This window comes from Bombina bombina, chromosome 7, assembly GCF_027579735.1.
Source record: "Bombina bombina isolate aBomBom1 chromosome 7, aBomBom1.pri, whole genome shotgun sequence".
NCBI classification, from domain to species: domain Eukaryota; kingdom Metazoa; phylum Chordata; class Amphibia; order Anura; family Bombinatoridae; genus Bombina; species Bombina bombina.
In genome coordinates this window covers 8342784-8360375 of record NC_069505.1, presented here as the reverse complement: position 1 = coordinate 8360375, position 17592 = coordinate 8342784, and the positions used below count along the sequence as shown (strand labels likewise).

The 17592-nt window shown below is 41.0% G+C and overlaps 1 protein-coding gene across 1 annotated transcript in view; it reads right to left on the bottom strand.

Annotated features, from left to right (window-relative positions):
- Positions 1 to 3183: 3183 nt before the first annotated feature.
- Positions 3184 to 17592, bottom strand: part of UBXN1 (UBX domain protein 1) — a gene marked incomplete at its 5' end in the record, with an annotated part of 106950 nt that continues 92541 nt past the window's right edge. Inside the window, 1 exon segment of the mRNA XM_053719944.1 lies at positions 3184 to 3408. Coding sequence (XP_053575919.1) covers positions 3368 to 3408 — 41 coding nt within the window.

Below are 17592 nucleotides of genomic sequence, written 5' to 3'. Positions count from 1 at the left end.
GGTGCTTCCAGTTGCTGAGGCTTCGCTCAGTGTTTTCCTTTGAGGAGTTGTTGCCAGATTTTTTGGCTCTAGGGCTGGTTCGGGGTTCCCCAGTTCTTGGGAACTTGGGCTATGTCCTTTTACTTGGACTCATTTACCTGGTCACGGTTGGCCAGGTTGTCTGAGTGCTGATGCTCATTTGGCTTGACTAACGCCTTTATGGTCGGTTTCCCTTGGTCAGCTTGCTGTGGTAACCTTATGGATCTCTGCTCTGCAGGCGAATGGGTTTGCAGTGTCTCTGCTGCAGCTATTGCACATTGGATGTGTGCTAGCAAGCTAATTCCTTAGGGGGATTCCTTCCAAGTTCATCTGAATTGCAGACCGATCTCTCCTTTAGCCTGTGGCTTTGTGTCTTGTGGACAGGTGCTCTGCTTTTTTGGCCCCATCCCTTTTCTTAGGGTGGGGGGCTTATTCTCTTCATGAGGTTGGAACTGAGAGTTAACCTTTCAGAGAGGGTGTTTTTCTCTAGGTTGTTACGTTCCATCTGGAGTCTTGCTGGCTCCGTGTCGAGACTATGGTGGGCCTTTTGTTAGATTCCTTTGGGTCTACGGCCTTGTTGTCTGTTGCTAAGGAGTCGGGTTGGCACCCGTGCTCTGTTGGGATTGCTGTGGCCATTCTTCCGCTTGTTTTTGAGCTGGTGTTGGGGTTCTTCTGTTTCCAAGACCTACCGATGCTTCGGCTGGCCAGGTTGGGTGTGGGTTCTGAGTGGGTGCTGTCTTCTTCGGGATCTAGGTTGGCATTGTAGCTAGCCCCCTGGGTTTACAAGTTGAGGGTCCTGGGTTACCATTCACCTTCGGGTTCTGGGTGTAACCTCTCTCTCTTGGGGGTGCAGTGGGTCTCGTTGAGGTTATTTGCTTCCCCTTTTGGAGCCCTGTGTGTAGGTCTAGTGGCTCGATTGCCTAGAGCGTGCCCTCTGTCTGGGAGTTCTACTTTTGCAATCTGTTCTCTTGCTGGCCGCTTTTTTACTTCTCAGCAAGTATTCTTCTGGGTCATCCTAATGATGGCTGCGTGTTCTTGACTCAGGGCTTTTTGTCTGGGTCTGTTACACATTCTTTTTTTGTCTGAATACGATAGAATTCTTAGTTCTGACGATGTGAGGACTCCGTCTTCAGTTGTCTTTCGGTGCTTTTGCACGATGTTGGGAGGAAGTTTTCTCTGTTTAAGGCCCCGTCCTAAACCTCTGTTTTCTGCTTGGTCTGGGCATCGCCTCCCATTGTCTGTCAGAACCCATTTGGGTCTTTGTGAGCTGGGTTCGCTATTGGGGGTTGTCCTTTTATGGATTTTGTGGTGACCCTTCGGTTCTTCCTTGCCTTATCCCTTGGGGGGTTTAGGCTGGTGTTCCCCTCATTAGTGAGGGGTGAGGGACCGATTGTTGGGCGACGGTGTCTCCTGGAGGACTGTTGGCTCAGTTGAGTCCGATTTTGCGGCCTCTAGCTAGGCTTCTGGACTATCTGCAGGTCAGTGCCCTTGGGGCTTTTCCTTTTCAAAGTTTTCTCGGCTTCGGACGAAACAGGGTTTTTGTTGGGTAGTGGTTTCTGGCTTGGTCACCTCAGAATGAGCCGCCTATTCAGTGTCATCTTTAGCTTGGGTATTGTTTTCCCAAAAGTAATGAATGCAGCTGTGGACTCTTTCCAATTAGGTAAAAAAACAATTATGCTTACCTGATAATTTCCTTTTCTACCTTTGGAAAGAGTCCACAGCTCCCCACCCTTTTTCTACGTGGGGCGTTTTTTTTATTCTTTTGGCACATTTTTTTACCCTGATATTTCTTTTACTGTTCCTTGTTGCTCGGCAGAATGACTGGGGGATGAGAGAAGTGGGAGGAGTATTTAAGCCTTTGGCTGGGGTGTCTTTGTCTCCTCCTGGTGGCCAGGTTCTTATTTCCCAAAAGTAATGAATGCAGCTGTGGACTCTTTCCAATGGAAGAAAAGAAAATTATCAGGTAAGCATAATTTATGTTTTTTTCTCCTTTAAATTGTCTGACATTCTCACGTTGTTTTGTCATGGGAGGCAAATTGTCTGACATTCTCACGTTGTTTTGTCATGGGAGGCAAAATGTCTGACATTCTCACGTTGTTTTGTCATGGGAGGCAAAATGTCTGACATTCTCACGTTGTTTTGTCATGGGAGGCAAAATGTCTGACATTCTCACGTTGTTTTGTCATGGGAGGCAAAATGTCTGACATTTTCACGTTGTTTTGTCATGGGAGGCAAATTGTCTGACATTCTCACGTTGTTTTGTCATGGGAGGCAAATTGTCTGACATTCTCACGTTGTTTTGTCATGGGAGGCAAATTGTCTGACAGTCTCAAGTTGTTTTGTCATGGGAGGCAAATTGTGTGACATTCTCACGTTGTTTTGTCATGGGAGGCAAATTGTCTGACAGTCTCAAGTTGTTTTGTCATGGGAGGCAAATTGTGTGACATTCTCACGTTGTTTTGTCATGGGAGGCAAATTGTCTGACAGTCTCACATTGTTTTGTCATGGGAGGCAAATTGTCTGACATTCTCACGTTGTTTTGTCATGGGAGGCAAATTGTCTGACAGTCTCACGTTGTTTTGTCATGGGAGGCAAATTGTCTGACAGTCTCACATTGTTTTGTCATGGGAGGCAAATTGTCTGACAGTCTCACGTTGTTTTGTCATGGGAGGCAAATTGTGTGACATTCTCACGTTGTTTTGTCATGGGAGGCAAATTGTCTGACATTCTCACGTTGTTTTGTAATGGGAGGCAAATTGTCTGACAGTCTCACGTTGTTTTGTCATGGGAGGCAAATTGTGTGACATTCTCACGTTGTTTTGTCATGGGAGGCAAATTGTCTGACAGTCTCACGTTGTTTTGTCTTGGGAGGCAAATTGTCTGACAGTCTCACGTTGTTTTGTCATGGGAGGCAAATTGTCTGACATTCTCACGTTGTTTTGTCATGGGAGGCAAATTGTCAGCATATGTGAGATCTTTGTCTGCAATATTTAGACTGTGGTCAGATACTGATCAGACCGTAAAGTAAAGAATAGTGTCAGGTTTACAACGGAACCTCTAACGTTTTCTACAGGTTATAAATAAAACGAAGTAAATGTTCTTGAGAAAGTCGTGTGGTAACAGGGCTGGAATATGATGCGGTTTACTGTACTCAACACAAGACCATAATATTTCAGACTGGTTTATTTCCCCTTGCAAGTACACACGCTAATTCAGACAACACACATTGAGATGTTAAGGAGAATGCAGACGGTTTGTGATCATCACGGATGAGCGAGGTCATTATCATTCTGGTTTTCTGGCTTCTTCGTCTACAGCTGGTAGAGTTTTTGGGAACAGTGCTGGTGTCTTATTTTCGAGCAACTATCAAGACAGCTGAAGGCACTAAACCTGTAGAGAGATGAGAAAACAACTTTACGCAAGCAGGGGGGGTAAATAAAAAGGCACTTGGCACAAACTGAGATTAAAAGCTGGTGGTTCCTTGAGGGTAGAGAGGCAGAAACAATTGGGGGGGGGGGGGAAGCTGGTAACATGAAATGAAAAATAATTGTATAAAAGAGAGGGACATGAAATGGTTAAGTGATGTGGTCTTGGCTCCATAAGCATAAAGTTTCAGCTTCATAACGTGAGTCTTTAGCAAATGGAAGAATAAAAGATCAAATAACCTCATGATCAACAAGAAGTGCCTAATAATGTAATACTGGTCGCTAAGCAACCCACCATAAACAAAATGCCACAAAGCACCTAGAGAGAATAAAAGGTACAATCAGGAGGATATGATCATATTGACAAATGTGTCCCAGGCCATCGCAGAACTCTGGTCACAGTAACAGACGTGAACATAAAAAAAGCTACGTTTAACTATTTCATGACTGTAGTTTTATAAATGTATATACATCAGTTCCAATATTAACACTGACCAAGCCGTATAATACAGCCTCACATTTGTATCACATCTTGCGCCACACTTCCCGATAAGTAAATAGATCTTTACACTTAACAGTCAATGTAAAAGCTAGTAATTAGCCTCAATAACAAAGTCCCGGCTGGCTACACATGAATTAGTCTGAGATGTAATCCCAACCACTATGTGTTCCTATTCATGGGCCTAAAGTCTGGCATTTAGTACCAGCCCAGAGGTACCGTTATATCCAGGTGCAATTTCCAATCTGTCTAGAAAACTGGTTTTTAAACCTGTCCTGAGACCTCCCTAACAGGACAGATTTTCAGGATATCTCAACTGGAGCACAGGTGAAATAAACAGATGGTTAGTAAAGGGTTATTGTACCTGCTCTCACACAAGGTAATCCTGAACATCTGGCCTGTTAGGGAGAGGCCTGAGGACAGGTTTAGGAAGACAGATATATAGACACAGAGAGCGAGAGAGACTGACACAGAGGGCGAGAGAGACTGACACAGAGGGCGAGAGAGACTGACACAGAGAGCGAGAGAGACTGACACAGAGAGCGAGAGAGACTGACACAGAGAGCGAGAGAGACTGACAGAGAGCGAGAGAGACTCACAGAGAGAGAGAGACTGACACAGAGCGCGAGAGAGACTGACACAGAGAGCGAGAGAGACTGACACAGAGAGCGACAGAGACTGACACAGAGAGCGAGAGAGACTGACACAGAGAGCGAGAGAGACTGACACAGAGAGCGAGAGAGACTGACACAGAGAGCGAGAGAGACTGACACAGAGAGCGACAGAGACTGACACAGAGAGCGAGAGAGACTGACACAGAAAGCGAGAGAGACTGACACAGAGAGCGAGAGAGACTGACACAGAGAGCGAGAGAGACTGACACAGAGAGCGACAGAGACTGACACAGAGAGCGAGAGAGACTGACACAGAGAGCGAGAGAGACTGACACACAGAGCAAGACTCACACAGAGAGCGACAGAGACTGACACAGAGAGCGACAGAGACTGACACAGAGAGCGAGACTGACACAGAGAGCGACAGAGACTGACACAGAGAGCGACAGAGACTGACACAGAGAGCGACAGAGACTGACACACAGAGCGACAGAGACTGACACACAGAGCGAGAGAGACTGACACACAGAGCGAGAGAGACTGACACAGAGAGCGAGAGAGACTGACACAGAGAGCGAGACAGACTGACACAGAGAGCGAGACAGACTGACACAGAGAGCGAGACAGACTGACACAGAGAGCGAGACAGACTGACACAGAGAGCGAGACAGACTGACACAGAGAGCGAGACAGACACAGAGAGCGACAGAGACTGACACAGAGAGCGACAGAGACTGACACAGAGAGCGACAGAGACTGACACAGAGAGCGAGAGAGACTGACACAGAGAGCGACAGAGACTGACACAGAGAGCGACAGAGACTGACACAGAGAGCGACAGAGACTGACACAGAGAGCGACAGAGACTAACACAGAGAGCGACAGAGACTGACACAGAGAGCGAGAGAGACTGACACAGAGAGCGAGAGAGACTGACACAGAGAGCGAGAGAGACTGACACAGAGAGCGACAGAGACTGACACAGAGAGCGAGAAAGACTCACACAGAGAGAGAGAGAGACTCACACAGAGCGAGACTGACACAGAGAGCGAGAGAGACTGACACAGAGAGCGAGAGAGAGACTGACACAGAGAGCGAGAGAGAGACTGACACAGAGAGCGAGAGAGAGACTGACAGAGAGCGAGAGAGACTGACACAGAGAGCGAGAGAGAGACTGACACAGAGCGCGAGAGAGAGACTGACACAGAGAGCGAGAGAGAGACTGACACAGAGAGCGAGAGAGAGACTGACACAGAGAGCGACAGAGACTGACACAGAGAGCGAGAGAGACTGACACAGAGAGCGAGAGAGACTGACACAGAGAGCGAGAGAGACTCACACAGAGCGAGAGAGACTGACACAGAGAGCGAGAGAGACTGACACAGAGAGCGAGAGAGACTGACACAGAGAGCGAGAGAGACTGACACAGAGAGCGAGAGAGACTGACAGAGAGCGAGAGAGACTGACACAGAGAGCGAGAGAGACTGACACAGAGAGCGAGAGAGACTGACACAGAGAGCGAGAGAGACTGACACAGAGCGAGAGAGACTGACACAGAGAGCGAGAGAGACTGACACAGAGAGCGACAGAGACTGACACAGAGAGCGAGAGAGACTGACACAGAGCGAAAGAGACTGACACAGAGAGCGAGAGAGACTGACACAGAGAGCGAGAGAGACTGACACAGAGAGCGAGAGAGACTGACACAGAGAGCGAGAGAGACTGACACAGAGAGCGAGAGAGACTGACACAGAGAGCGAGAGAGACTGACACAGAGAGCGAGAGAGACTGACACAGAGAGCGAGAGAGACTGACACAGAGAGCGAGAGAGACTGACACAGAGCGCGAGAGAGACTGACACAGAGAGCGAGAGAGACTGACACAGAGAGCGAGAGAGACTGACACAGAGCGCGAGAGAGACTGACACAGAGCGCGAGAGAGACTGACACAGAGAGCGAGAGAGACTGACACAGAGAGCGAGAGAGACTGACACAGAGCGCGAGAGAGACTGACACAGAGCGCGAGAGAGACTGACACAGAGAGCGAGAGAGACTGACACATTTATCTCATTTAAACAAACATTAAAGGGACACTAAACCCATTTTTTTTCTTTCATGATTCAGATAGAGCAGCAATTTTAAGCAACTTTCTAATTTACTACTATTATTAATTTTTCTTCGCTCTCTTGTTATCTTTATTTAAAAACCAGCAATGTAAAGCTTAGGATCCGAACCATTTTTGGGTCAGCACCTGGGTTGTGCTTGCTAATTGGTGGTTAAATGTATTAGATAGTATCAGCAAGCGCTACCCATGTGCTGAGCAAAAATTGGGCCGGCTCCTAAGCTTACAGTCCTGCTTTTCAAATAAAGATAATTAATAATAATTAATAATAGGAATAAATTAGAAAGTTGCTTAAAATTGCTTCATCTATCTGAATCATGAAAGAAAAAAAAAGGAAATTTATTCTTACCTGATAAATTTGTTTCCTTTACGATACGATGAGTCCACGGATTTCATCCTTACTTGTGGGATTACGCCTCCTGGTCAGCAGGAGGAGGCAAAGAGCACCACAGCAGAGCTGCATAAATAGCTCCTCCCCTCCCTCCCCCTCCAGTCATTCGACCGAAGTTAGGAAGAGAAAGGAAAAGCCAAGGTGCAGGTGTCTGACGTTTAACAAAATTAAAGACCTGTCATAGAAAAACAGGGTGGGCCGTGGACTCATCGTATCGTAAAAGAAACAAATTTATCAGGTAAGAATAAATTTCTTTTTCTTTTACAAGATACGATGAGTCCACGGATTTCATCCTTACTTGTGGGATACAATACCAAAGCAATAGGACACGGATGAAAGGGAGGCACAAGACAGGAACCTAAATGGAAGGCACCACTGCTTGAAGAACTTTCCTCCCAAAAACAGCCTCAGACGAGGCAAAAGTATTGAATTTGTAAAATTTGGAAAAAGTGTGAAGAGACGACCAAATTGCAGCTTTGCAAATCTGTTTTGAATGCCCATGAGGAAGCCACAGCCCTAGTGGAATGAGCCGTAATTCGTTCAGGAGGCTGCTGTCCAGCAGTCTCATATGCAAAACGGACGATACTCTTCAGCCAAAAAGAAAGAGAGGTAGCCGTAGCTTTCTGGCCCCTACGTTTCCCTGAAAAAACGACAAACAAGGAAGACGATTGACGAAAATCCTTAGTCGCCTGTAAGCAGAACTTCAAGGCACGGAACACGTCCAAATTATGTAACAGACGCTCCTTCTTTGAAGAAGGATTAGGACACAAGGAAGGAACAACAATTTTCCTGATTAATATTTTTATTTGAAACAACCTTAGGAAGAAAACCAGGTTTGGTACGTAACACCACCTTATCGGAATGAAAAATAAGATAAGGAGAATCACACTGTAACGCTGAAAGCTCAGAAATTCTGCGAGCAGAAGAAATAGCAACCAAAAATAAAACTTTCCAAGATAACAACTTAATATCTATGGAATGCATAGGTTCAAACGGAACCCCTTGAAGAACTTTAAAGGAACACTGTACCCAAATTTTTTTCTTTTGTGATTCAGATAGAGCATGCAATTTTAAGCAACTTTCTAATCTACTCCTATTATCAAATTTTCTTCATTCTCTTAGTATGTTTATTTGAAAAGCAAGAATTTAAGTTTAGATGCCTGCCCATTTTTGGTGAACAACCTGGGTTGTCCTTGCTGATTGGACAGCACCAATAAACAAATGCTGTCCATGGTTCTGAACCACAAATTTGCTGGCTCCTTAGCTTAGATGCCTTCTTTTTCAAATAAAGATATCAAGAGAACGAAGAAAAATTGATAACAGATGTAAATTAGAAAGTTGCTTAAAATTGCATGCTCTATCCGAATCATGAAAGAAAAAAATTGGGTTCAGTGTCCCTTTAAGAACTAAATTCAAACTCCAAGGAGGAGCAACAGGTCTAAACACAGGCCTGATTCTAGTCAGAGCCTGACAAAAAGATTGAACATCTGGAACATCTGCCAGACGCTTGTGTAACAAAATAGATAAAACAGAAATCTGTCCCTTTAAGGAATTTGCTGACAACCCTTTCTCCAATCCGTCTTGGAGAAAAGACCAAATCCTGGTAATCCTAACCCTACTCCATGAGTAGCCCTTGGATTCGCACCAATAAAGATATTTACACCATATCTTATGGTAAATTTTTCTAGTAACAGGCTTACGTGCCTGAATCAAGGTATCTATGACCGAATCAGAAAACCCTCGCTTAGATAAAATCAAGCGTTCAATCTCCAAGCAGTTAGCTGTAGAGAAACTAGATTTGGATGAAGGAAGGGTCCCTGAATGAGAAGGTCTGTCCTTAATGGAAGCTTCCATGGTGGCTGAGATGACATGTCCACCAGGTCGGCATACCAAGTCCTGCGAGGCCACGCAGGAACGATGAGGATCACCGATGCCCTCTCCTGTTTGACTCAAGCAATCACCCGGGAAAGGAGAGCAAATGGAGGGAACACATAAGCTAGGCTGAAAAACCAAGGTACTGCCAAGGCATCTATCAGCTTGGTCTGGGGATCTCTGGACCTGGACCCGTATCTCGGAAGCTTGGCAGTCTGACGAGACGCCATAAGATCCAATTCCGGCCTGCCCCATCTGAGAATCAGGTTGGCAAATACCTCCGGATGGAATTCCCATTCTCCTGGATAAAAAGTCTGTCTGCTTAGAAAGTCCGCTTCCCAGTTTTCCACACCTGGGACGTGGATCGCCGACAGATAACAAGAGTGAGCCTCCGCCCACTGAATTATCTTGGCTACTTCTGTCATCGCTAATGAACTCCTTGTTCCTCCCTGATGATTGATGTAAGCTACAGTCGTAATGTTGTCCGACTGGATCTGATGAACTTGGCCGAAGCCAACTGAGGCTAAGCCTGAAGCGCATTGAATATTGCTCTCAACTCTAGGATATTGATGGGAAGTAGAGACTCTGTTCGAGTCCATACACCGTGAGCCCTCAGGGAGTTCCAGAATGCTCCCCATCCTATCAGGCTGGCGTCCGTTGTCACTATCACTCATGAGGGTCTGCAGAAGCCTGTCCCCTGGGATAGATGATCCAGCGATAACCACCATAGAAGAGAGACCCTTGTCTCCTGATCTAGATGTATTTGAGGAGATACATTTGTATAATCTCCATTCAACTGACTGAGCATGCTCAGTTGCAGAGGTCTGAGATGAAAACGAGCAAACGGAATGATGTTCATCGCCGCTATCATCAATCCGATCACCTCCATGCACTGAGCCACTGACGGCCGAGGATTGGACTGAAGGGCTTGGCATGTATGCAGAATCTTTAACTTTCTGGCTCCGTCAAAAAGATCTTCATGGATCGAGAGTCGATTAGAGTTCCCAGGAAAGGAACCCTTGTCTGAGGAAATAGCAAACTCTTTTCCAGATTCACCTTCCACCCGTGAGACCTCAGGAAGGATAGAACAATGTCGGTATGAGACTTTGCTAGCTGATAAGACGGCACCTGGATTAAAATATCGTCCAGATAAGGCGCCACTGTAAGTCCCCGCGGTTTGAGAGCCGCCAGCAGAGAACCCAGAACCTTTGTGAAAATACTGGGTGCCGTGGTCAGACCGAAAGGAAGAGCCACAAACTGAAAATGTTTATCTAGAAAGGCAAACCATAGGCACTTGAAATAATCTCTGCGGATAGGGACATGGAGATAATAAAAGGCAAATTCGGTAGCCTGTAAATCATGATTTAGGCGAGGTTATCAGTAACCCACCAGAGAAGTGGACTCGCTGTGTGGAACACATAGCCGCAGCTGGATTGGAACTCTCAACCTTCAGCTTTTAAAGCAGCAAAGTTTACCACTAGTATATTGTGCCTCCTTATGGAGAACTACAAGCAGATGAGAATAAAACCCCTTACAGAAACGGGAGTAATCACTCTCAGGGAGGAAAGGTTTCTAACACAATGTAAGAATACCTCTCTGTATCTGGCTTGCGTATAACTTTAATCAAGCCAGATCCCATCATGGTCTTCCCCTTGCAAGGAATCGCTAAAAGCTTAAAAACTTAGAGCATACATCCGTAAAACAGACTCTAACTAAAGGACTCTGTGAACTGGAACAGCAAACCCTTAAGGGAAAATTTTTAAATAAAGGAAGTAGCCAAGTCAAAGGCCTTCATCCTATCCTGGGTCCTTATCCAGGGGAGATTCTGATCTAGTAGCATCAGAAAAAAACATCAGACCCATATGCCGTCGTACTAGTGACGGTAGCAGAGTACACAGATGGTTGCCATTAGAAACCCTGGTGTACGTCCCCTTCTACGTCTTATCCATAGGACCTTCGAACCCAACTAACCTCTAGGGGAATCAAAGTTCTCTCGGCCAGGCTGGAAACTACTCCGTCCACCCTAGTGAAACCTTGTCCAGCCTCCATAGTAAAGTCCACTATGGAAAAATCCCTTTTTTTGTTTTGTTTTGTTATTAATAATGAAAGCGTTCCTTCCATTCCTTAATAACCTACTGGACACACTAGAGAACACCAGCAGAGTCGGAGTCGCCCCTAGCAGCTAAAACCTCCTAGAGTAACAATGGAGGTAATTAAGCTAAAAAAACAGAGAAAAAAACAACCTCAGGATCAAATAAAGATATTATGCCAACTGAGCCTGAGAATTCTCTATCAGATAATCCCGAAGTATCTTCCTCTTTCCTGTAATAGGGAAGAAACAGCTGGGATAGCAACTATTAAATCAATCACCCTTACTGAGTGAAATTAATTCATCTAATAATGCATACTACCTCGTTGCAAAAAACAATCATGTATGAAATGCAACGTAAGCGCAAGAGGAAGTGCAGGGCACTGCATGTGGGCCATAACATTATGTGGGACACTGTAGGAGAAATGTGTGGCATAGAATGACCAAATTCAAAAGACTCACATTAGTAGGAGAAGGTTCAGAAAGGACAGAATCCTTTGTCTAATTTCCTTATTAAATTAACACAAACGTTACTGTCTCTTTAAAATCAAAAGTAACTCATCTGTTGTGTGTTCTTGTTCCAACCTAAGACACGAAGGATGGAGCAAGCAAATAAACATTGAACATCTTTAAAGAAAGATTAACAGATAGAAAACTGTTACTGTCACTTTAAATATAAAAAATAACTCATGAATTGTGCGTACCTGTTCCATCCTAAGACAAAAAGATTAACAGGCAAAAACGTTACTGTCTCTTTAATTATAAACAGCAACCTCTTTTTTATTATTCTTGTGTGCTGTCTCTTTAATTATAAACAGCAACCTCTTTTTTATTATTCTTGTGTGCTGTCTCTTTATTATAAACAGCAACCTCTATTTTATTATTCTTGTGTGCTGTCTCTTTATTACAAACAGCAACCTCTATTTTATTATTCTTGTGTGCTGTCTCTTTATTACAAACAGCAACCTCTATTTTATTATTCTTGTGTGCTGTCTCTTTATTATAAACAGCAACCTCTATTTTATTATTCTTGTGTGCTGTCTCTTTATTATAAACAGCAACCTCTATTTTATTATTCTTGTGTGCTGTCTCTTTATTATAAACAGCAACCTCTTTTCTATTATTCTTGTGTGCTGTCTCTTTATTACAAACAGCAACCTCTATTTTATTATTCTTGTGTGCTGTCTTTATTACAAACAGCAACCTCTTTTTTATTATTCTTGTGTGCTGTCTCTTTATTACAAACAGCAACCTCTTTTTTATTATTCTTGTGTGCTGTCTCTTTATTATAAACAGCAACCTCTTTTCTATTATTCTTGTGTGCTGTCTCTTTATTACAAACAGCAACCTCTATTTTATTATTCTTGTGTGCTGTCTCTTTATTATAAACAGCAACCTCTTTTTTATTATTCTTGTGTGCTGTCTCTTTATTATAAACAGCAACCTCTTTTCTATTATTCTTGTGTGCTGTCTCTTTATTACAAACAGCAACCTCTATTTTATTATTCTTGTGTGCTGTCTCTTTATTATAAACAACAACCTCTATTTTATTATTCTTGTGTGCTGTCTCTTTATTATAAACAGCAACCTCTTTTTTATTATTCTTGTGTGCTGTCTCTATTAAAAACAGCAACCTCTTTTTTATTATTCTTGTGTGCTGTCTCTTTATTATAAACAGCAACCTCTTTTCTATTATTCTTGTGTGCTGTCTCTTTATTACAAACAGCAACCTCTATTTTATTATTCTTGTGTGCTGTCTCTTTATTATAAACAGCAACCTCTTTTTTATTATTCTTGTGTTCTGTCTCTTTATTATAAACAGCAACCTCTTTTTTATTATTCTTGTGTGCTGTCTCTTTATTACAAACAGCAACCTCTATTTTATTATTCTTGTGTGCTGTCTTTATTACAAACAGCAACCTCTTTTTTATTATTCTTGTGTGCTGTCTCTTTATTATAAACAGCAACCTCTTTTCTATTATTCTTGTGTGCTGTCTCTTTATTACAAACAGCAACCTCTTTTTTATTATTCTTGTGTGCTATCTCTTTATTATAAACAGCAACCTCTATTTTATTATTCTTGAGTGCTGTCTCTTTATTATAAACAGCAACCTCTTTTTTATTATTCTTGTGTGCTGTCTCTTTATTATAAACAGTAACCTCTTTTTTATTATTCTTGTGTGCTGTCTCTTTATTATAAACAGTAACCTATTTCCTATTATTCTTGTGTGCTGTCTCTTTATTATAAACAGCAACCTCTATTTTATTATTCTTGTGTGCTGTCTCTTTATTATAAACAGCAACCTCTTTTTTATTATTCTTGTGTGCTGTCTCTTTATTAAAAACAGCAACCTCGTTTTTATTATTCTTGTGTGCTGTCTCTTTATTACAAACAGCAACCTCTTTTTTATTATTTTTGTGTGCTGTCTCTTTATTATTATAAGATAGACTGCTGGGAGATTATACACTGAACCTGGGGGCTAACAAACGGCATATACAACTGAAGTGAGCCAGTTGATACAAATACAACATTACCGGTTTAGCCCTCACTGCTATAGGGCATTATCCTCAGGTATCCACTCAGATTAAGAACCCTCAGCCACTCTCCTAAGCCCCAGTGCCTCTGCAAACAGCTGTCAGAAAATCCTCCCATAACTGTAAATAGGAGATTTATGTCCCATTAAAGTGCTACACCTTCTCTGTCCTGAATCCTTCTGTATGCTTCAGGCCCATAGCCCTGTGGAATAAGATAAAGCCTGCGTTAAAAGTGCTTAGGCTATCTGGGTTAGGGCAGCAACATGTATAGGAGGCGCAGTGAGAATTACGTCCCACCAGTTCCTATTGCTTTAAAGCCACCAATTGCCCTACTGTAGAGACTGATCTGGTCTAGGCTACACCCCAGAACAAAGTAGCGCACTCTGGCACTACTTTAAAAATAATAAACTCTTGATTGAAGAATCTATAACTAACACCTCACTTTACCTCTTCCTATCACTAACACAGGCAAAGAGAATGACTGGAGTGGGAGGGAGAGGAGGAGCTATATATACAGCTCTGTTGTAGTGCTCTTTGCCTCCTCCTGCTGACCAGGAGGCGTAATCCCACAAGTAAGGATGAAATCCGTGGACTCAAGGTATAGATTGTTTTTTTAGCAGAGTCACAATTTACCATTTTTATATTTCAGGGCATGTGAGATAGCTGCAATTTTTGGGTTGATTTTAGTAAAGAATACTGAAAATAACTCAGTGACCACTGCTGTTACTGTGATCACCGGACTAAATTGTCATCATAGGTCGCCACATGTGAAAAAGGGGCCCGTACTGGCTTTTGGGGGTTATAATACAGATTAGAGAGGCCCCATTGTACAGTACAGAAACTAATGCACTTTTTTCTTGCAAGGTGTTTTTTATTGGGAGAGGGACTTTATTAGGGGTCTTTTTCCTTTCATGAGTCAGACAGATTATACTTTTTCCTTTCATGAGTCAGATAGACAATACTTTTTCCTTTCATGAGTCAGACAGATTATACTTTTTCCTTTCATGAGTCAGACAGATTATACTTTTTCCTTTCATGAGTCAGATAGACAATACTTTTTCCTTTCATGAGTCAGATTATACTTCTTTCATGAGTCAGATTATACTTTTTTCTTTCATCAGTCAGATTATACTTTTTTCTTTCATCAGTCAGATTATACTTTTTTCTTTCATGAGTCAGATAGACAGATACTTTTTACTTTCATGAGTCAGACAGATTATACTTTTACCTTTCATGAGTCAGACAGATTATACTTTTTCCTTTCATGAGTCAGATAGACAATACTTTTTCCTTTCATGAGTCAGATTATACTTCTTTCTTTCATGAGTCAGATTATACTTTTTCCTTTCATGAGTCAGATTATACTTTTTTCTTTCATGAGTCAGATAGACAATGCTTTTTTCTGTCATGGGTCAGACAGATTATACTTTTTTCTTTCATGAGTCATACAATTCTTTTTCCTTTCATGAGTCAGACAGACTATACTTTTTCCTTTCAGGAATCAGACAGATTATACTTTTTCCTTTTATGAGTCAGACAGATTATACTTTTTCCTTTCATGATTAAGACAGATGATACTTTTTTCTTTCATGAGACAAATTATACTTTTTAATTTCATGAGTCAGATAGACAATACTTTTTCCTTTCATGAGTCAGACTGATTATAATTTTTCCTTTCATGAGTCAGATTATACTGTTTCCTTTCATGAGCCAGATACTATTTCCTTTCATGAGTCAGATAGACAATACTTTTTTCCTTTCATGAGTCAGATAGATTATACTTTTTTCTTTCATGAGTCACATAGATGATACTTTTTTCTTTCATGAGTCAGATTATACTTTTTTCTTTCATGAGTCAGATAGACAATGCTTTTTTTCTGTCATGGGTCAGACAGATTATACTTTTTTCTTTCATGAGTCATAAGATACTTTTTCCTTTCATGAGTCAGACAGACTATACTTTTTCCTTTCAGGAATCAGACAGATTATACTTTTTCCTTTTATGAGTCAGACAGATTATACTTTTTCCTTTCATGATTAAGACAGATGATACTTTTTTCTTTCATGAGACAAATTATACTTTTTAATTTCATGAGTCAGATAGACAATACTTTTTCCTTTCATGAGTCAGACTGATTATAATTTTTCCTTTCATGAGTCAGATTATACTGTTTCCTTTCATGAGCCAGATACTATTTCCTTTCATGAGTCAGATAGACAATACTTTTTTCCTTTCATGAGTCAGATAGATTATACTTTTTTCTTTCATGAGTCACATAGATGATACTTTTTTCTTTCATGAGTCAGATTATACTTTTTCATTTAATGAGTCAGACAGATTATACTTTTTCCTTTCATGAGTCAGACAGATTATGCCTTTTCCTTTCATGAGCCAGACAGATTATACTTTTTCCTTTCATGAGCCAGACAGATTATACTTTTTCCTTTCATTAGTCAGACAGATTATACTTTTTCCTTTCATGAGTCAGACAGATTATACTTTTTTCTTTCATGAGTCAGATAGACAATGCTTTTTTTCTGTCATGGGTCAGACAGATTATACTTTTTTCTTTCATGAGTCATAAGATACTTTTTCCTTTCATGAGTCAGACAGACTATACTTTTTCCTTTCAGGAATCAGACAGATTATACTTTTTCCTTTCATGAGTCAGACTGATTATAATTTTTCCTTTCATGAGTCAGATGATACTTTTTCCTTTCATGAGTCAGATAGACAATACTTTTTCCTTTCATGAGTCAGACATATTATACTTTTTTCTTTCATGAGTCAGATTATACTTTTTTCTTTCATGAGACAGATTATACTTTTTCCTTTCATGAGTCAGATAGACAATAATTTTTCCTTTCATGAGTCAGATAGATGATACTTTTTTCTTTCATGAGTCAGATTATACTTTTTCCTTTAATGAGTCAGACAGATTATACTTTTTCCTTTCATGAGCCAGACAGATTATGCCTTTTCCTTTCATTAGCCAGACAGATTATACTTTTTCCTTTAATGAGCCAGACAGATCGTACTTTTTTTCTTTCATGAGTCAGATTATACTTTTTTCTTTCATGAGTCAGATTATACTTTTTTCTTTCATGAGACAGATTATACTTTTTAATTTCATGAGTCAGATAGACAATACTTTTTCCTTTCATGAGTCAGATAGACAATACTTTTTCTTTTCATGAGTCAGATAGACAATACTTTTTTCTTTCATGAGTCAGATTATACTTTTTTCTTTCATGAGACAGATTATACTTTTTAATTTCATGAGTCAGATAGACAATACTTTTTTCTTTCATGAGTCAGATTACACTTTTTTCTTTCATGAGTCAGATTATACTTTTTTTCTTTCATGAGTCAGATAGACAATACTTTTTTCTTTCATGAGTCAGATTATACTTTTTTCTTTCATGAGTCAGACAGTTTATACTTTTTTCTTTCATGCGTCAGATTATACTTTTTTTCTTTAATGAGTTAGATAGACAATACTTTTTTCTTTCATGAGTCAGATTATATTTTTTCTTTCATGAGTCAGATTATACTTTTTTCTTTCATGAGTCAGATTATACTTTTTTCTTTCATGAGTCAGATAGACAATGCTTTTTTCTGTCATGGGTCAGACAGATTATACTTTTTTCTTTCATGAGTCATACAATACTTTTTCCTTTCATGAGTCAGACAGACTATACTTTTTCCTTTCAGGAATCAGACATATTATACTTTTTCCTTTCATGATTAAGACAGAGGATACTTTTTCCTTTCACGAGTCAGACAGGTACTTTTTCCTTTCATGAGTCAGATAGATGATACTTTTTTTCATGAGTCAGATAGATGATACTTTTTTCTTTCATGAGTCAGATTATACATTTTCATTTAATGAGTCAGACAGATTATACTTTTTCCTTTCATGAGTCAGACAGATTATAATTTTTCCTTTCATGAGTCAGATTATACTTTTTCCTTTCATGAGCCAGACAGATTATACTTTTTCCTTTCATGAGTCAGATTATACTTT